The sequence below is a fragment of the Vigna angularis genome, chromosome 8 (assembly GCF_016808095.1).
Source record: "Vigna angularis cultivar LongXiaoDou No.4 chromosome 8, ASM1680809v1, whole genome shotgun sequence".
In the NCBI taxonomy this organism is placed as follows: Eukaryota; Viridiplantae; Streptophyta; class Magnoliopsida; order Fabales; family Fabaceae; genus Vigna; species Vigna angularis.
The window spans coordinates 26992228-27013906 of NC_068977.1; the positions used below are offsets into that span (position 1 = coordinate 26992228).

The 21679-nt window shown below is 36.2% G+C and overlaps 1 protein-coding gene across 1 annotated transcript; it reads left to right on the plus strand.

Annotated features, from left to right (window-relative positions):
- The first annotated feature begins 1332 nt into the window (after positions 1–1332).
- Positions 1333–2371, plus strand: LOC108345190 (uncharacterized). The gene has a single exon (XM_017583770.2). The coding sequence runs from the start codon at positions 1552–1554 to the stop codon at positions 2170–2172; it is 621 nt and encodes a 206-aa protein (XP_017439259.1). The 5' UTR covers positions 1333–1551; the 3' UTR covers positions 2173–2371.
- The last annotated feature ends 19308 nt before the right edge of the window (positions 2372–21679 follow it).

Genomic DNA, 21679 nt, shown 5'->3' on the forward strand with positions numbered 1-21679 from the left:
GACATGGACTTCTCCATGCATGATAGTTGTTGGATTCAAGAAGAGGAGATACAAGAAATATAGCAGAACTCTCACTGGAAGGAAATTGTATGTTGCAATCATACTTGGTACCGTAAACGTGTATGGCTATATGTATGGTGAAGAACAGACTGTTAAACACGAACCTAGGAGTAGAGGAAGAGAAAACGTAGAAAAAATGTAAAAGAAAACTTTTTGTATATTGCATATATGTTTATTCCATGAGAAAAAATATATATATATATATATATATATGAAACGGTATAAACAACTCAAATGTTATCATAAAACGGTTAGTCCAAAGTTTTTAAGAGGGACTAATTCCAATTTTCGTTGAAAGTTAAGGGACCAAAAACATATTTAACCCTTTTAAATAATAACTGTAATCTCATTTTAACATAATTTTAACTATTTATATCTAAATTTATACACTTATTTTTAAAAAATAAAATAGTAATCATATAACTTTTTATCCATTAAAATATTTTTTAATCACATCATATACAAATATTTAAAAACTTTCATCTCAAACCACATTATTTCTTTTTAATATAAACAATCCACTCTCACCTTCTTTTCTTTTCAAATCATCTTAAATTCACCCCATGAAAATAAATATAAAGAAAAGTTAATAAATATGTGATTTTGAATTTTTATTTTTTATGTTAACTGAAGACATTTAAGTTTGAAGATAATTATAGATAGGAAAAGTTCTTATCATGTAAAAAGAAAAAAAAAGAGAAATGAGTTGTTTAACGTTATACGGTTTAGTTTTTAAAACTTTCACTTTTTAATAAATTTATAGTCCATTCTCACTTAAGATACTTAAATTCGCCTTTTATGAACTAAAAAGTGAGGAAAAATATCAATTTGATGAAAACCCAAAATACATAACATAAACCATGAAAAAACACCAAAAAAAAGTGAAGAAATATACAAGTGTTTTTCATTTCACAAATGAGTATTTAAATAAATGTTTTGGTTATAGAAATGTAAATTGTTCTAAATTGTAACGTATTTGTAGATATAGAAATATGTTTTGGATTGTATAACCCATAAATGTATTTTAAATTGTATAATAATTCAAAAAATTATTTTAAATTATATAATATGAAATATATATTCAGTGTTAAAAAAATATTTTAGATTACGGATTAATTTTTTAAATTGTAACTTATACAATCCAAAAAGAATATTAAACCGAATAATAAAGGGGATAATTTAATATTTATGAGGGTGCAAAAGAAAAGTATGAAAGTGCAAAAAGAAATTACCCAAACTAATGGGCCAGCAAATATAAGGCCCACGAACTAAAGGCTTTGTTCGGAAACCCATAACGAAAAAGGTACCAAACTTTCAACCGCCAAATTGTCCCGCGAAGGAATGTTCCCGCCATCGCAACCTTCTCTTTCTCATTTCGTATTTAACAAACACACCCATTTCTACAATTCTCGCCATCACTATTTTTTCCTCTTCTTTATTTCAAATTAGGTTAAACTCAATCGCCAATTTCTCAACTCATTTTCTCACAAAATGATATCTCTTGGCCCTAGCAAGTTCTACGGAACCAGTCTCCCCCGCCCTCGCATTTACACCGACGTCAAGTTTAACGATCACCGTGTGGATCCACCCACTACTGTCAGCGAACCGTTACTATCTTGGGCCGAAGAAGCCCACTGGTCCATGGGTGGCCTCAGCTTCAAGCGCCTCCGTCTACAGGGCAAAATCGAGGGCAACGTCCAAAGACTCCGCTCCCAGCGCGAAAAGGCACAATCACAAAGCCCAATACCTCCGGCCCACTCTGGATCCAAGAGAGACGCTTCTCCTGCGCCACCACCGGCTCCCTTAGTGGCGAAACGTCGGAGGTGCTTGGATCTGATCGAGGAGGAAGTTTGTGAAGGTCGGAAGAGTCGGTTAGTGAGGAAGCTTGGTGATGATTTTGATAGGGTGGCGTCTTTGGAGGTCGAGAGTTCTAATGCGGTGTCGTTTAAAACTCCGAGTCGGAGATTGGTTAAGGGTGGCGAAACTGTGAAGAAGACGGTGGCTGAATCGGCGGAGAAATCAAATACCAAAGCAAAAAAGAGTAGCGATGGAAGTGCGAAGAGTCCTAGGGTTAGAACTTCACCCAGATTTGCTAGGCGTGTACCCAATTAGCTTGTTTTTAATTTATTATTTTTATGAGGATCAAGATGCAAATTTATGTAAATCCTTCGCATTTCAGTTGCTGAGAAAATGTAAATATGATTTCAAGACTCTGTTATAAATTTTTGGAATGTTCTTTTTTAATCTTTTCTTATAAAGAACGATTGTTTTTCAAAGAAAAAAGAAATTATATAAAACTTTTAAACATTTATTTAAATTTTTGTATTGACATGCGAAAGGTATTTAACAGGTTTTTGTATGTGGGAAACTATGATTTGGATTTAAATTCACAATTACATTATCATAATATTTATTTTAAAATTTTATTATAATAATTATAAAGTCCAATTGTACATTATTTTAGAGTTTATATATAGTTATAAAATCTAAATGTGAATATAACCTTTTTAACTCATTTATAACATATAAATCAAGAAATATTATGTAATAAATTTATTAAGGCTTTGATTATGATCTAATAATTACATATTTTGATCTAAATTTAAAGAGAAAATATATTGGTTAATTGAATTGAATACAATATATATATATATATATATATATATATATATATATATATGGTTTAATAGGTTCGGAAGTCCCTATATTTGTGGATTCGTTTCAATTGGGTCCTCCAATTTTGAAAGTGATCAATTTGGTCCCTAATTTAAATGCAATGGACGTTATTAACTTTTTAAACATGTGGTATGTTGAAGCATTCTTCAAATAAAACTGTGCCACCTGCAAATAAAAGGATGTCTCAACATGCCACATGTTTAAAAAGTTAACGCCGTCCATTACATTTAACGGAAAGGGTATTATTGACTCAATTTTGTTAAATTAGGGACCAAATTGATCACTTTCAAAATTGGAGGACCCAATTGAAACGAACCCACAAATATAGGGACCTCCGAACCTATTAAACCTATATATATATATATATATATATATATATATATATATATATATATATATATATATATATATATATATATATATATATATATATATATATATATATATATATATATATATTGTTGAGCTTTCTAGTCATACTACTAACATTGTTATATGATGCAATGAGAAAAGACACGTTTTTTGTTTTACTCTATAGCTCGTAATATTTCCTTTACTTATCGTATATTACATTTGTTAGTTTGTTAGGATGGTTATTTAACTGTTCTAGCATCATCTCTTGTAGTTACTTTATTGTATAAATTGAACAACACACACTCTTTTAGTATTGGGTTGAATAATGAGGATTGAGGTTTACTCATACTAAATTTCATTCCTACTTTTTATTCTTGGTCATGGTATCATTCATAACACCTACTGCTTTTTTTGTCTAGCTTTTTTTTTTCTTCAGTATTTGACAGTGGCTTTCCTTAGCCAAAACATACCCAGACACTGGATCACCTAATGAATCCAGCCAACCTCTATACCTACATCCTGGTGAAAATCCAACATTAGTGTTGGTTACGCCTCTTCTCACGGAGAACAATTTTCACCAATAGGAATGTGACATGGTTGTTGCATTGGAAACCAAAAACAAGGGAGGTTCATTCATGGCACTCTTTCTTGTCCGCCTCTCACAGATCCCTTCCACGAGGCTTGGCGTCGCTCCAATCGAATGGTGATTTCCTGGCTCCCCGCTCCATGACTCCTTCGATCAAGCAATCAGTGATGTGGATGGATACAACGTCAGAGATTTGGAGGGATCTCAAGAATCGATTTTCTCATGCTGATAAATTTAGGATCTCTGATCTTCAAGATTAGATTCTTGTTTGTCATCAAGGTGATTTATCTGTTTCCGAATACTATATGAAACTAAAAATTTTGTGGAAAGAGCTGGAGCTCTATAGGTGTGTTTTGACTTGCACCTGCTCGACACAATGCGCTTACGGTCTTCATTCTAAACTTCATAAAGAACGAGATGATGATTATGTCATTCGTTTTCTTCGTGGACTTAATGAGAGTTATGCACAAGTCCGTTCCCAGATCATGATCCTTGATCCTATGCCTTCGATTGTCAAAACTTTTTCTATGTTCTTCAGCATGAACGTGAATTCATTGGCCTCAATCTCAAACCCTCTGTTTCAAATTCTTTGGCTTTCACTGTTGTTTCTAATGATCCACCACGTTTTACCTCTTCCAACAGAATCAACTCCAATGCGAGCAAGAATAATTCCAAGAACACCAAATTCTATGAAAAATGCAAGAAAACCAATCACACTATTGAGACATGCTATTTCCACATTGGTTTTCCTGCTGGTTACAGAAAGAATAAGCCACACAACAAAGCTTTTGTCAATTTGGTTGAAATAGATTCAGTTGTTCCTATACCACACCTTGATTTAGATGGCAATCCTCCCAATGATCAGTTCACTTTCTTTAAGGACCAATATCAAGCAATTTTGGCTTTGCTCCAACACACTAAGGATCATTCGTCCTCAGTGAATCAAGCCTCTGTTCACAATTCAGGTACATCTGTTTTTGTTCCTTGGATCCTTGACAATGGTGCCACTGATCACATATGTCCAACCAAATCTTTCTTTCATACCCTTCATCCTATAAAACCCATAAACATTAAATTTCCTAATAACAATACTGTCATTGCCCATTTTTCAGGGAATATCCATATAGGTGATTTATTACTTACTAATGCTCTTCTCGTACCTGAATTTTCTATTCACCAAATATATGTTCCTAAACTTGTTTCCATTATTGATTGCATGACAGTGTTTTGTGATTCTTATTGTTTTCTTTTCCAAAAGTCTCACTTCAAGATGATTGAAGTAGTTAGAAAGACCAATGGCTTGTACTGTCTTGAAGAATCACATGATTTGAGTTGCCATACAATTTTACAAACTTCTGTTATCAATAAATCAAATCCTTCTATTGTGTATGTAGTTCATACCAGTGCTTTGTGGCATAATAGACTCAGACATGATTCGAATTCCAATTTACATTTGTTGTCTTCTATACAAGGATTGTGCTCCATGTGAAACTTGTCATTTTGCCAAACATAAGAAATTACCCTTTCGCACATCCAAGAGTTCTCATTTCTTTGAATTGTTACATGCTGACATTTGGGGACCCTTACAAACTATTTCAATTGATGGTCATAAATATTTTTTAACACTTGTTGATGACTTCAGTAGGTTCACTTGGGTCCATCTCTTAAAATCAAAAGCTAAGGTAAAAAATGTTCTTCCAAACTTCATCAATTTCATTGAAAAATCAATTTGATATCAAACTTAAATGGTTAAGGTCTGACAATGGAAAGGAATTTTTCTTAACTGTTTTCTTCTCTTCTAAAGGCATTTTTCATGAAACATCATGCATTGAATCACCTCAACAAAATGGAATCGTTGAGCGCAAACATCAAAGCATTTTGAATGTAGCTCGCGCTTTACTTTTCCAATCTCATTTACCTTCTGTTTTTTGGTCCTATGCAATCAAACATGTTGTTCATCTCATAAACAGGCTACCTACCCCATTTCTTAACAATAAATCTCCTTTTGAAATTGTTTTTGGAAAAATTCCTGACCTTAACACACTTAGAGTCTTTGGTTGTTTAGCCTTTGCAAACACCATCACTTTCGGTAGAACCAAATTGGACAAAAGAGCTTCTAAGTGTACCTTTCTTGGTCCCTTATATGATCTAATTACAAACTCTTTTTTGCCATCTCAAAATGTTATTTTCTATGAGTCACACCTCCCATATTGGTTCCTTCTGATATCGTTTCTCATAACCCAACACTGGTACTGCTGCATCTCAACAATCATTTGATTCTTTGCTTGCCCTTGATACACCTGGTTCACATTTTAATATTTGCTCTGGTTCTCATATTACTTATGACTATGTTTCTACTAATAATAATCCTATTGTTGTTGAACCAATTATGCAATTCAATGATGATTCTAATGATTATGTACAACATGTTGATCAAACTGCTAAACTTTCAACCAGACTTAGGAAACCACCTGCTTATTTGTTTGATTATGACTGTTCACCTGTTTCTTTTGCTAATACTTCCTATTGCACTCGTTATCCTTTATAGTCATACTTGTCTTATTTTAATTGTTCTGACTCTCACACTACTTTTTTGCATGTCTTTATCTGTCATCACTGAGCCTACCTCTTTTAAAGAGGCTTGTCAACATGATCATTGGCAGCAGACCATGCTTGTAGAGATTCAGGCTCTTGAGAGGAATCAAACTTGGTCATTTGTTCGATTGCCACCAAAGAAAAGGGTTGTTGGTTGCAAATGGGTGTACAAGACTAAATTGAATGCAGCTAGGTCTATAGAAAGATATAAGGCACGTCTTGTTGCCAAAGGATTCACACAAACTGAAGACATGGATTTCTTTGAAACCTTTTCACCTATTGTGAAGATAACCGCAGTCAGATTTCTTCTCTCCATTGTTGTTTCTCACAAATGGTTCTTACACCAGCTTGACGTTGATAACGCTTTCTTGCATGGTGATTTAGATGAAGAAGTTTATATGAAACCTCCTCCGAGTTTGATCCTCCCAGAACCTAATTTGGTTTGCAAACTACACAAGTCTCTATATGTACTGAGACAAGCTTCTCGCTAATGGAATTCCAACAAGCTCACATATGCTTAAATTTCCTGTGATTTTTCTCAGAGCCTTGTTGATCATTCTTTATTCATCCGCAACTCTGCTACCTCTTTTACTGCTCTATTGGTCTATGTTGATGATATAGTGCTCACTGGTGATAACGTAGATGATATTATTGTTACCAATAAGGAGTATTGGTAAATCTTGAAGAAATTTGTTTTGATGATGTTACAAGAAGTTTTAGTTGCAGAAGATATTAGAATTAGTTAAAAGCAATTTGTAGAAATTAAATGTAGTAGGAAATTCTTGTAAACTCACATTTTTAACTACAATAATCGATTATGATGAAGCAATAATCGATTATCACAAGTCATACTTGAATAATCGATTATCACTTCATATAATCGATTATCACACTTTTGAAAACCTATAACGGACTTGAATAAATCGATTATCACTTACAATAATCGATTATTCATGGCAGTTGGGAGCTGACCTTTGGCATTCAGTGTACTTGGCTATATATTTTGTTTTGGAGAAATTAGAACGTTAACGTTGTTTTTGAACTGAGAAAGCTTAGAACACTGTGTGTCAGAGGAACGTTCTCAGAAAGCTCTTTGTTCATTGTTCCCTTGCTTGGTCTTGTGAAAGGAGAGGCTCGCGTATCGTGTGTCGATAGTCGGAGCAGACTCTCTTCAAGTTAGCAAGGTGCTCTGCCTGGTCTTGTGAAAGGAGAAGCTTGTGAATCGTTGGTCGATTGCTGAAGTGGTTCTCTTCAAGTTGGTAGAGTAGTTCTATTCATTTTTATTGTTCATTATCTTGTAATCTGTTAAACAATTTTTAGTGAAAAAGGTTAATCACTATTTATAGTGATTAACGACTGGACGTAGAATCTTTTGATTCGAACCAGGATAAAAATTATGTGTTGTTCTTCTTATTCCCTATACTTATTTTATTGTACGTACATCAACGGTTTGGAAATTTGTCTCTAAGAAAATTAAATTTCTAAAACTGAACATCTTATTAAGAGTTTGACTGAACACGCTTTCCGCTTTATAAGTTATTCCGCTATGCAAAATTCTATAACGGTACCGATTGTTCCAACAATTGGTATCAGAGCTTGCTTTGATATTTTTTCAAATCCTTTCGAAAATGGCCGGTCATCAAACTCAAGTATATGCCGAGGGTGCTTCCATCAACAGACCACCACTCTTTACTGGTGATAACTATGCATTCTGGAAAGTCATAATGGAAATTTTTATGGGGTCTGTTGACAGAGGCATCTGGGAAGCTGTACTAAATGGTCCCTATATTCCTAAAAGAACTGTTGATGGTGTAGAAGTAGAAAAACCATACTTTAACTGGACTCCTGAGGAAAATAGAAGAGCCCAATTTGATATTAAGGCTCGTAATATTATTTCATCTGCTGTTGTACTTGATGAATTTTATAGAATTTCAGTATGTAAGACAGCACAGGAAATGTGGGAGGTCCTCAGAGTCACACATGAGGGTACAGACGACGTGAAACGTGCAAGGAAGAATACACTCATCCAGGAGTATGAGATGTTCAGAATGCAACCTGGAGAACTAATTTCTGATGTCCAGAAGCGTTTCACTCACATTGTGAACCACCTAACAGGTTTAGGTAAGACTTTTGACACTGATGAATTGAATGTGAAAATTTTGAAATCATTAGACAGGTCTTGGCAACCAAAGGTGACTGCCATCTCGGAGTCTCAAAACCTCACTCAGATGTCAACGGCGATTCTCTTTGGAAAGCTTCGTGAGCATGAGCTTGAGCTGAAAAGATTAACTACTGAAGAAGATCAAGGCAAAAGAAAGACACTAGCCTTCAAGTCCGAGATCTCCAAAGGAAAGAACTCTAAAAGGATTGAAGATGATGACTCCGATGATGATGAAGAAAACATGAGTCTTATGATTAAGAAGTTTGCAAAATTTATGAAAGCCAAGGGAAAAGACAAATACCGTGAAGAAAGGAAAGAAAATCATGGATCTTCTTCAAGCATTAAATGTTATGGATGTGGAGAAAGAGGTCATGTGAAGACTGACTGTCCTAAAAATAAGAAAAGTGAAGAAAAGAAAGAAAGAAAGTTTCCAAAGAAGAAGAAAGCTTACATAGCTTGGGAAGAGAATGCTTCTAGTTCTTCAAGCTCAAGCGTTTCAGATGAAGAAGCAAATTTGTGCTTAATGGCAGACCTAGAAGATGCAGGAAGCCAAGTAAGTGATTCTAGCTTAGAGTCAAGTAATGAGTTTGACTTACAAAAGGCATTTCTTGATTTGTTAAATGAATCTGAAAAACTTGATGTTGCTCATAAAAAACTAAAGAAAGAGCATAATGAATTGAAATTGAGATATGAAAAAGTTCTAGATGACGAAGTTGTTTTAAGAAACAAAGTTAGTAATTTGGAAACTAAATTATCTGAATCTGATACTATTGTACATCCTATTGAATGTCTATCATGTAAAAGTCATCTATTTGATATTGACATTCTTGAGCACTTACTTGCAAAAGCAACTAAGTCTAAATCATATGCCAAAACAAACTTTGAGAAAAGCAATGCAAGAAGTGGAAACACACATCTACACAAAAAATCTAAAGTGATAAGAACCCGTAGAGTTTGGGTAGAAAAAGGGACTTTTGTGAAAAATAAAGTGTATAAGGCTTGTTGTTTTTACTGCATGAAACTTGGTCACACCTCAAACAAATGCAGCATCAAACACTCTGGTGTTCCAAATGGTAAATATGCATGGGTTAAAACTGTAAAATGATGTATGTTGGCATAAACTAACCCCAAGGACCCATAATAAGATTGGGGACCTAAAGTCTTGCTCAAATTTGTTTTGTAGGAACTTATTAAGTCAAAGAAGTCACTGTGGTATCTTGACAGTGGTTGTTCAAGACACATGACCGGTGACAAGAAAAAGTTTATTTCTTTTGAGAAGAAGAAGCAAGGTTTTGTGACTTATGGAGATAACAACAAAGGTAGAATCATTGGAAATGGAGACATTGGAGGAGGAAACACATTGACTATAAAGGACGTATTATGTGTTGAAGGTCTCCAACATAATCTCCTAAGCATAAGTCAATTATGTGACAAGGGTCTCAAGGTAACTTTTGAACGTGATAGATGCACCGTATATTTTAAAGATTCTACTGAAATTGCTTTGCAAGGTGTTAGGCATAATAACATTTACTTGATTGATATTGAAAATGCATCTAGTCATAATATAACATGTTTAGTTGCTAAAGAGGAAAACCCTTGGCTATAGCATAAAAGAGCTGCACATATACATATGCAACATTTGAATAAATTGATTTCAAAAAATCTTGTGATTGGTTTGCCAAATTTAAAATTTGAGAAAAATAAACTTTGCTCTGCATGTCAAAAGGGAAAGCAAACCAAATCCTCATTCTCATCTAAAACTATGATTTCAACATCAAAACCTTTAGAACTTCTGCATATGGACTTGTTTGGTCCATCTAGAATTAAAAGTTTTGGTGGAAACCACTATGCTCTTGTGATTGTTGATGATTACACTAGATTTACTTGGACATTCTTCTTAACCCTTAAAAATGAAGCTTTTAAAGCATTCAAATCGTTTGCAAAACGTGTTCAAAATGAAAAGGAATTGAAAATCAAAACCTTGAGAAGTGATCACGGTGGTGAGTTTGAAAATGAATCTTTTGAAAAGTTTTGTGAAAAACATGGAATTGCTCATAATTTCTCTGCTCCAAGAACTCCCCAACAAAATGGTGTTGTTGAAAGGAAAAATAGGTCATTAGAAGAACTAGCTAGGACTCTTTTAAATGAATCAAATGTGCCAAAATACTTTTGGGCTGATGCAGTTAGTACTGCTTGTTACGTGTTAAACAGAATGCTAATTAGGCCTATTCTTAAGCTAACTCCCTATGAACTGTTTAACGGTAGAAAACCAAATGTATCTCACTTGAAAATCTTTGGATGTAAATGTTTTGTTTTGAATAATGGTAAAGATAATTTAGGCAAATTTGATGCTAAATCTGATGAGGCAATCTTCTTAGGATATTCTTTAACTAGCAAAGCATATAGGGTGTTTAATAGAAGAACCTTGACAATTGAAGAATCAATGCATGTTGTCTTTGATGAAATTGTGGACCTTGAGGTGAACCCTCTTGAGTCAAATAAATCAATTGCAGGTGATGAGGATTATTTGAGGGAAGCTCTTGAAGAGATGTATCTAAATGAAAACTATCCACCAGAAACTCAAAATGAACATCAAGTAGTTGATCCTAAAAGCTATCAACAACCAAGAGGACTTTCTCTGGACAACATCATCGGAGATATATTAAAAGGGGTAACTCCTAGACACAATCTTAATAATTTCTGCTTAACAGTAGCTTTTGTGTCTCAGGTAGAACCTAAGAACATAAAGGAAGCTCTTCAAGATGATAAATGGTGTGTTGCTATGCAAGAAGAACTTAATCAATTTGAAAGGAATGATGTTTGGCAACTCATTCCTAGACAAGATGATTTTCAAGTCATTGGAACAAAGTGGGTGTTTAGAAACAAGCTTGATGAAGATGGAAACATCACAAAGAACAAAGCCAGGTTAGTTGCAAAGGGCTACTGTCAAGAGGAAGGTATCGACTATGATGAAACTTACGCTCCAGTAGCCAGGTTAGAAGCAATTAGATTATTACTTGCTTATGCCTCTTTGATGAAGTTTAAATTGTACCAAATGGATGTGAAAAACGCATTTTTGAATGGTTTTATTAAAGAAGAGGTATATGTTAGTCAACCTCCTGGTTTTGAGGATTTTAAATATCCTAATCATGTTTATAAGTTAAAAAAGGCCTTGTATGGTCTTAAACAGGCACCTAGATCTTGGTATGAAAGACTTAGTACCTTCTTGATTGAAAATGATTTCTCTAGAGGAAAGGTTGATTCCACCCTATTTATTAAGAAAGTAGGAAAACATATCTTGATTGTTCAAGTATACGTAGATGACATTATTTTTGGGTCTACAAATAATTCATTATGTGAGGGATTTGCACAAATCATGCAAGGTGAATTTGAGATGTCTATGATGGGTGAGCTTACCTTCTTCTTAGGGCTGCAAATAAAGCAAATAGATGGGGGGACTTTTGTCTCTCAAACTAAATATTGTAGAGAAGTACTTAAGAAGTTTGGTATGGATACTTGTAGAGAAGCCAACACACCTATGGCAACGTCTTGCTATTTAGATAAGGATGAATCTGGTGAAGGGGTAAATGAAACCATGTTTAGAGGAATGATAGGATCCTTACTGTATCTAACTGCTAGTAGACCAGACATTATGCAAAGTGTATGTGTGTGTGCTAGGTACCAAGCTCATCCTAAAGAATCTCATCTAATTGCTGTCAAAAGGATTTTGAAATACCTTAAAGGAACCACTTCTTTTGGACTCTGGCATCCATCTGATGCTTCACTTAGTTTAATAGGTTATTCTGATGCAGACTATGGTGGCTGTAAAATTGATAGGAAAAGTACTAGTGGCACTTGTCATTTTCTGGGTTGTTCTTTAGTGTCTTGGCATTCAAAGAAACAAGCTTGTGTAGCTTTATCTACTACTGAAGCTGAATACATTGCTGCTGGAAATTGTTGTGCCCAAATCTTATGGATGAAACAGCAACTGGAGGATTTTGATATCTTCCTTGATCACATTCCTTTGAAATGTGATAATACTAGTGCTATCAACCTAACTAAGAACCCCATAATGCACTCAAGAACTAAGCACATTGAAATTAGACATCATTTCTTGAGAGATCACATTCAAAAGGGAGATTGCCAAATTGAATACATTGACACGATACATCAATTAGCTGATATCTTTACTAAAGCCCTGCCTAAAGATAGATTCTATGAGCTTAGAAGAGAGTTAGGGGTATTAGACATGTCTTAGACTCCACATTTATGGTTCTTTGCAAATTTTCATAAGATCAGCGTTAATAATCGATTATCATCAGGTCATAATCGATTATTACAAACCTGGGATACATCCTCTACACTAAGATAATCGATTATCTTACCCCATAATCGATTATGAATCTTCAAACTCCTCCCTGGAAAATCATGAGCAAATAATCGATTATCTTCATACATAATCGATTATCGCACAATTTCTGGAAAGAGACCAATGAGCCGATAATCGATTATCACTTACGATAATCGATTATCACGCAAACAGTTTCGAAAATAAAGCCGTTGGAGCCTCCCATAACGGCTCCAAACGGCTATAAACGGCTAGTTTTTCCCTTCTTCTTATAAATAGGCCCCAATAATCGATTATTGGCCATCTCTTTGCTCCCAGAAACTGCTGAAATCAAAATCTTGAGCTTCAAATCTCTCCAATTTTACTCAATCTCTCAAACATCACTCCCTCAACCTTTCTCCATGGCAGATTCAAGGAGACATCGCCGCAGAACTGTTGGAGCATCCTCTTCCTCTCAACCACGTCCGGCAACTATTGATGGATGGATTTCAGATCAAGAGAAACATACGGACTATGTTACTTCCTGGCAAGAGAGAAGAATCATGGCGGTAAAGTATATTCGCCTTGATTTTTTCCGTTTCTATGGATTTCGATTTCCAGAGCTTTTTAATGATCAAGGACTCTCAAATCTGGTGGAGCAAAAAGGTTGCATTTATCCCGATCTTATCAGAGTGTTCTATTTCAACATGAGATATCGAGATGGGATTATTTCCACTAAAGTCAAGGGTGTCCGCATAATTTTAGATGATGATGTGTGGACCAACGTTGCCCAACTACCCATCTGGGATGATGCTGTCAAAGCTCATCTCGGACTCCAAGATTTCGATCGATTATTGACCTTCCAATCCTTCCTACGTCACCCTGAACAACAGACTAATCGAAGGCAATTGCTTGTTGGGGGTTTCAAGGTTGAAGAAAGGATGATTCACTACTTACTTGTCTGGATCCTATGTCCTAGAGCAACCAATCATGCTCAATGCTCTGAACAGGATCTACTTCTTCTGTATGGGATCCTAAATCACATACACATCGATTGGCCTGCTCTCATTGCTGACACTATGGTAAAAGCTAAGAAATCCCCTTCCTATCACCTTCCTTATGCTCTTCTTATTTCTAGAATCTTGGAGTACAAAGGTGTCAATGTTGAAGGAGAACTTGTCCAAGCCACTCAAGTTGTTGGCTCGGAAATTGGCGATACTACCTTTCGTCAGATGGGATTCATTACTAGAGGCAGAGTCCTTATTCACAAAGATGATGATCATCCTGATGTCGATGAAGATGATGACATGGACACTCATATGGCTGACCCAGTAAGTGCTGCTGCTCCATCTGATGCTGGACCATCCAACATACCCTCTTCTTCCTCAACTTCTATGGAAGAACATTTTGCAAGGTTATCTAAACAATTGGAGGATATGAGTCTTGCACAAAAGACTCACTTTGAGGAGATTTATGATTGGCAACGATCTGTTGAAGAGTACATGGTTGATCAATTTCTTGATCTTGATGTTCGCCTTTCTAACATCGAGCATCATCTCAACATTCAACCTCCCGAGAGATCTCCTAGTCCTGAGTTTTAGATATAGGTTCTCTGTAAGACTGTTTTGTTGTTTACTTGTCATTTCATCTATGTTATAATTCAGTCTGTTATGTGTCTTCTTCCAATGTAATCTTTATTTTCATAAATAAAATGATCTCTTGATTATATGCATCCTTTGATTAATTAAGGGGGAGATCATATTTAGGGGGAGCCTTTAACATCTGATCTTTTTGCTTCTGATCAAAAAGGGGGAGAAGTATAAATTATTACAGGTATTGCTAACCTTGTTGTTGTTTGTTAGCTTGTATGTTTTGCAGGTAAGCCAAATTTGCTTTTAAAATTGAATTTTTGATCATCATCAAAAAGGGGGAGATTGTTACCAATAAGGAGTATTGGTAAATCTTGAAGAAATTTGTTTTGATGATGTTACAAGAAGTTTTAGTTGCAGAAGATATTAGAATTAGTTAAAAGCAATTTGTAGAAATTAAATGTAGTAGGAAATTCTTGTAAACCTTGTAAACTCACATTTTTAACTACAATAATCGATTATGATGAAGCAATAATCGATTATCACAAGTCATACTTGAATAATCGATTATCACTTCATATAATCGATTATCACACTTTTGAAAACCTATAACGGACTTGAATAAATCGATTATCACTTACAATAATCGATTATTCATGGCAGTTGGGAGCTGACCTTTGGCATTCAGTGTACTTGGCTATATATTTTGTTTTGGAGAAATTAGAACGTTAACGTTGTTTTTGAACTGAGAAAGCTTAGAACACTGTGTGTCAGAGGAACGTTCTCAGAAAGCTCTTTGTTCATTGTTCCCTTGCTTGGTCTTGTGAAAGGAGAGGCTCGCGTATCGTGTGTCGATAGTCGGAGCAGACTCTCTTCAAGTTAGCAAGGTGCTCTGCCTGGTCTTGTGAAAGGAGAAGCTTGTGAATCGTTGGTCGATTGCTGAAGTGGTTCTCTTCAAGTTGGTAGAGTAGTTCTATTCATTTTTATTGTTCATTATCTTGTAATCTGTTAAACAATTTTTAGTGAAAAAGGTTAATCACTATTTATAGTGATTAACGACTGGACGTAGAATCTTTTGATTCGAACCAGGATAAAAATTCTGTGTTGTTCTTCTTATTCCCTATACTTATTTTATTGTACGTACATCAACGGTTTGGAAATTTGTCTCTAAGAAAATTAAATTTCTAAAACTGACCATCTTATTAAGAGTTTGACTGAACACGCTTTCCGCTTTATAAGTTATTCCGCTGTGCAACTCTATAACGGTACCGATTGTTCCAACAATTATTGTGTTAAACAGTTTTTAAAACAAAAATTCAAAATCAAAGACTTGAGCAACCTCAAATATTTTCTTGGTTTTGAAGTTGCCAGGTCACGACACAACATTATTTTAAATCAACGAAAATATTGCTTAGAAATCCTAGCTGAATTTGGTCTCACTGGATGTAAGCCTGCCTACTGTCCTTTGAACCCTAATGATAAGCTCAAAGATGATGATGGTGATCTTTTTCCAGATCCTACTTCCTATAGGAGATTAATTGGAATGATTAGCAAGGTAAAACATAATTAGGAGGAATTTGGATGTAATTGGAGCAATCCAAACTAAAAACATACTTCGAAATCTATAAATATAGAGGCAAAGTAAGAAGGTAGGTAATTGCATTTATTGGACATTTAATGCGTAACTGTGATAACCGATTGATATAACTAAATTTGACTGGAGCGTCAAAGTGTCTTTGATAAGTATCCACCCGCTCGGTTTGGACTTTAAAGAAGAAGAAACAAGAAGCTACTGTGAGAGGAACAATAAGGTGAACGAAGTGAAACGATAAAGTGTGAAGTAGTAGTTCTAGACCCTACCAACCGAAACATTTTGGCGCCAACCGTGGAGCCGAGAACGAACAAGAAAACCCAATGGTAACCACGAGAAATATGGGAGAGTAGTAGGATTCGATGGAGCTGATTAGAGAAATGCAGGAGCAAATCCAAGCGCAAATGCAAAAAAAGCAACAGAGACACGATGTTGAAATGATCGCACTCAGGGCTGAGCAGGCTACTGCTCAGCTAGAGCAATCTGCTTAACACTCAGTATCTCTTATCTCAACCCCTTCCAAGGACAATGATCATGGTGATGGACCGAGCATGACCGGTCAGGGAATGAGCAGGACTAGCCAAGAGTTGAGTAAAGTTAACCAAGATAGTAAGGTAGGGCGAGAGGCTACCAGTGAGGTGACTAAGGTAACCGCCTCTGTCAAGACCATGTAGGCGGACAATCTATTACCCTTCACTGATGCAATGATGGAAGCTCCAACGCCAAAGAAGTCAACACCTTCGACTTTTGAAATGTACGACGGGTCCATCGACCTAGATGACCACCTTTGATCATTTGTGAATGCAATGGCCTTCAACTCGTCAATCGACCTAGTGATGTGTCGGGTGTTCTCTTTATCGCTGGAGGGGGAAGCATTGGCGTGGTATAACACCCTTCCCCCGAATATGATGTACTGTTTTGCCATCGTTCTAGTTGCATCCACGACCTAACACACATCGCACTGATCAGTACCAAACAAGAAAAGGAGGAGTCATTGAAGGCTTTAATGTAGAGACATAATAAAATAGCACATCAAGTGAGGGACATCAACCATGATTTCATCTTGAACAAATTGACGTTGACTTTGAAGACCGAACTGTTCAATAACAGCCTGTGCTCCAAGCCGTCGAAGACTATGGATGAGCTGTAGGAGAGAGTTGTTGAGTTCATTCGGATCGAGGACATGCAAACTTTTTGCAAAAAAACAACAAGAGAAAGTGGTCGTGACAACCGTTGGCGGAGACAAGAGAGAAGCGAAGAAGTCGATTGGGGGAGGCAAGAAAGGGCGAAAGAGGGAGGGGAATTTCGGCCTAGAGATCTTCCCCGCACACCAAAGTTCAACCAATACACTCCATTCAATGCTCCTAGAGCGAGAATTCTAGAAGAGGCTCTCAACGTCGATCTACTCCCCACAAACAAAAATAAGCTTCACTCTTAGGAACGTTAACGAAAAAAGCACTATCATTATCATCAAAACTTGGGGCACACAACTGAAGAGTGCTCCGCACTTAGAGACAAGATTGAAGAGCTCATCCAAGCAGGGTGCCTACGAAAGTATGTGAAAATCGAACAATCAACGTTATAACAATTGAGTGCCTCCGTTCTTGAATCCATTTAATTGTTTGATTTTTTAATTGATTGGCTCTCCTGCTCATAAACTATTTGACACAATGTCAGTGGTGCATCCTGCTTCCTGCATTTTCCTGGCAGCAAAGGTGTTGTAATTATGAGTTAATAAGTAACTTTGTGGTGGTTTTTGTGAGCTATTTTGTCGGTGCAGACTAGCCAAACACCTTTGCATCACTGGTAGCCTCCTAGGGAATGGAGTGTGAGTGGAAACCTCAAGCCTAGAAGCTATTTTGGTCAGCAGTTTGCCATTACTGAATTGCTTTATTGAGTGCTAAAACAATAGATTTGCATAAACACCCTGCAGCTGAGAGTTTTGAATTTGCTGCATGTTAGCAGTCCTTTTATTTGTTGAGAATCCAGAGCTGCAATGTCCAATGCTTTTTCTTGTGTTATGTTTTCCAGATTTTGCAAATTCTGATAAGCTTTTGGAAATAAATTACATGCACTGCTTTCAATTTGCTTAAACAATATTTGGAAGTTGAAATCCTGACACAACTTAGACCTGTGCATTTACTGATCAAAGTGCAACTCATATAGTCAAATTGATTTTTGGAACAAATTTGAGAAAACTAGTTTTATTTTGATCATTTTGGTATTATTTTGGACTTGCACAGCTAGTCAAATTGCAATTTCCATACAACATTATTTTGTCCAGTTTGGTTATTCCTTTCTAGTTGTTCCAGTCACTAAATTTGACCAATTGACTCATTAATGTTTCTGCTCAGTTTGGAATAGTTGTTGCTCTTGGTGTAATCTAACTGTACAAGATTTTAATCTGGTTGCTGATAAGCTCCAACATTCTGGAAATTGGAAGCACACATGCTGTTAATTAGTGCCAATGATGAAAAACTTCAAACATCAGAAATCACAGTAGTAGTGCTTATTCCAGCTCACGTGATAGTCCTTCCAACCAAGTTCATTCTACAGCATATGCATTTGATAGCAAAGTTACTAAACCGTGGAAAGCATTGCTTAATTCCAGCTGCAACAGTGGAAACTGGATGAACACCAACCGTGATTATCAATACTGTCCAAGAATTAGTAGTTGTTTGATCAGTGCGGTTTAAACCATAAATTGCATTGCGTCAATCTTTGTAGGGATTTGCTTTGGGAAATCTGAAAGCAACAACAACACCTTTCTTTTTGGATTCTTTGTATGTCTCTTGGTACAATTGCTATCACAGTAGCTGCACACAACTGCAGACTTTCTATTTTGCTGGGAAACAACCCCATGATTGCACCAAGTCGAGAGCTGCATATTGAATTTGGTGAACATTATTTATGTAGTTTTGAAAAGAAAAGGAGATTCTTTTAAGGTGCAACAAGAAAACCAAGAAAGGAAGAGTTGAACCCAAAATCAAGGAGACCTAAAGTTGTCCAGAAGTTGTCCAGAAGTAGTCCAACATAAGGAATTTGGACAAAATCGTGGCATCAGAACTTGTGTTTGTTTTGTTCATTTTTTTGGATTTGTAATAGGTTTGCTGTTTTAGTTTTCTTCTTTGTAAACGACCATTCAAAGTCCAAGTGTTTTGGAAGAGTCCTAGGTGCTCTTTCAATTATTGACAATTGTTCTTGTTTTATTTGTGCTTGTGCTTAAATTTAGTTTTGCGTGTTTAGGGGTGACTTAGGCTAAAAGAGATTAAACTCTAAGCCTTTTCACATTTGGGGTCCGCTGTAAGACCCTTGTAAACTCAAAATTTTACCAAGTTGTAAAAATTTCAAGTTGTAGTGTAAAATAGAATGTTGTCAAAATTTGACATGGTTTACTATTTTATGTATAACTTTTTATAAAATTAGTATTTTGGGTTGATTCTTTTTCCATTGGAAAGTAGACTCAAAGAGCTTCGATTCGAGTACTCATACGCCTAATTCCGACTTCAGGAAGGGGTTCAACCGAACTGTCAAAGTTGTGACAGATGTGCTGTTTGAGTTTTTCTTTGCTGGAATAATCCATTAACAGCTGTAGTTAATCGATTATTACAGAGAAATTTCGTGTTTTAGCCTATGGACTCGTGTTAATCGATTAGCACTTGAGTTAATCGATTAGCTACGTCAGTTATGGAAACATAACAGCCTGGAACACGTTTTTTGAGCGTGCAAGGTTGGGGAATCTTCCCACAAACCATTCTTTCCGGATTTTGGGGCTGGAAAATGGATTATGATGGCCAGATGTTGGTCTTTTATTGCTAAATTACAATATCTTGGGTCCTTGCTTGTCTTGGAGCCATTTCTTTAAATCCAAATCAGATTTGGAAATTTGGGGAGAGTGGAGAGCTTTTTGGTGTGAGGAGAACGAAACTCTAAGTGTGCAGAGGTGTTGGAGCTTGCTTGGTCTACCAAGGAAAGGAGGAGTTACTCTCTTGGAAGAAGAAGTTAAGATCTTCAAAAGGTAAGGGGAGCTAACTTATCTCTTCTGTGATTATGTGTGTGCAGAATTTACTTGATGAATATGTGGTTTCTTATGGGTAAATGTTGAGTATTAAGGATTTGAGAATGAGAAATTGGGATTATCGTATACATAGGCATGCCATGATTTTAATTGGTTGATTTGAAGGGATCCTTGTGCTACAACTTTGATCTATGAATCTTGATTAAGTTATATGATGAAATATTGGTGGAAATTGATGGATCTATGTTGAATTGATGGTGGGATTTCATTCTTTTATGTTGGTATATGTGGATGGAAAGTTTTGAACCAATTTGGTCATGAAATGGGGTTGTATATATAGGAGTTTATCTCACTGTATTTTGATTTGCGAAAATGGATTGAAGATTGATGAAGGTGAGAGTTATATAAGTTGTTTTCAGATTTGGAGGTGACACATTTTGGGATTTTGAGTGGTGGAAGCTACTCCTTTCCTTTTTTTTCTTGAATTTAGAAAGTGGTATGTGCAAACTGTTTTGGGATAAGTTGCAGTACATTATTGATCTGTTTTGATGTTTAAAATCTTGGAGGAAAGATCATTGTTGGGTGCTGAATGTTGGATTGCAAGTTGTTAGAAAATTATGCAGGGATATGTGGTTGTTGGATAGTTAAAAGAGTTGATTTTTGCATGAGAAATTGGATAGGTTGATGTTATGATGTTTCTGGTTGATTGTGGAGTGGTAATAGACTCCAAATATGTTTGAAAACATGTTAGAAGTGTTGAATATGTACTGGAAATCAAATCTGGAAAATTCTGGGTGAAAAACCAGAATCTGGTTGCTGTCACGGCGCTCCAGCGCCCATTTATCGCGCTCCAGCGCGCGATGGTCAGGTTAAGTCGCGCTCCAGCGCCCTCTGGTCGCGCTCCAGCGCCCTCTGGTCACGCTCCAGCGCGCTTGAACACAGCAGCATGCTGCAGATTTTGTTTTTGGGAGTTTTGGGGGTTCTGGATGTCCGTTTTGGACGTTCTTTAGTTCGTTTTGGGGGGTTTTGACCCTTCCGGAGCTGTTGGTGATGGTTTCAAAGCTGTTTGAGTTACTTAAATATGGGTATTAAAAGGATATAAAGAAAAAGTGTTATATATAAACTATTTTGAACTGTTTGATGCATTTATTGAATGTAGAAATGTTGTATGATCCGTATGAGATTGTAAAAGGATATGAGGATGAGGTTTTCATGGTTAAGTCTTGTTGAAATCATGGTTGGATATGAATTGATTATGAGTTTCATGATGTATGAAGAACTTGAATTGTTTACAATTTGGTATTGTGATGATGATATGATATGTGCGTTATGGTATGGTTAGATTGGTATTGTGAGGATTATTGGATATGTGTATTTTTGGCTGGTTGGTGTCATTGAATGAGTGATGGATAGTAAGCGTTGTGGTTACTGGCCCGGGGAAGCTCTATAGAGTGATGGGAAGTAACCCTATACACGGGTGACGTGTGTAACCGCCCGGGGATTCTCTTACATTTATGTAAGAGTGATGGGGGTGACGTGGGGTACTAGTCCGGTGAAGCTCATTACAAATCTAATTGGCGTTGTGCTTGCGGGCCCGGAGAATCTCTTTAGGCGAGTGATGAGGGGTATACTTGCACTTGTCCGGGGAAGCTCTTGATTAGAGTGATGGAGGGTGACTTGTGTACTTGCTCGGGGAATCTCCCTATAGAGTGATGGGAAGCA

Coding starts and splice junctions, on each gene's coding strand:
- LOC108345190 (XM_017583770.2), top strand. CDS start 1,552: ATGATATCTCTTGGCCCTAGCAAGTTCTACGGAACCAGTCTCCCCCGC.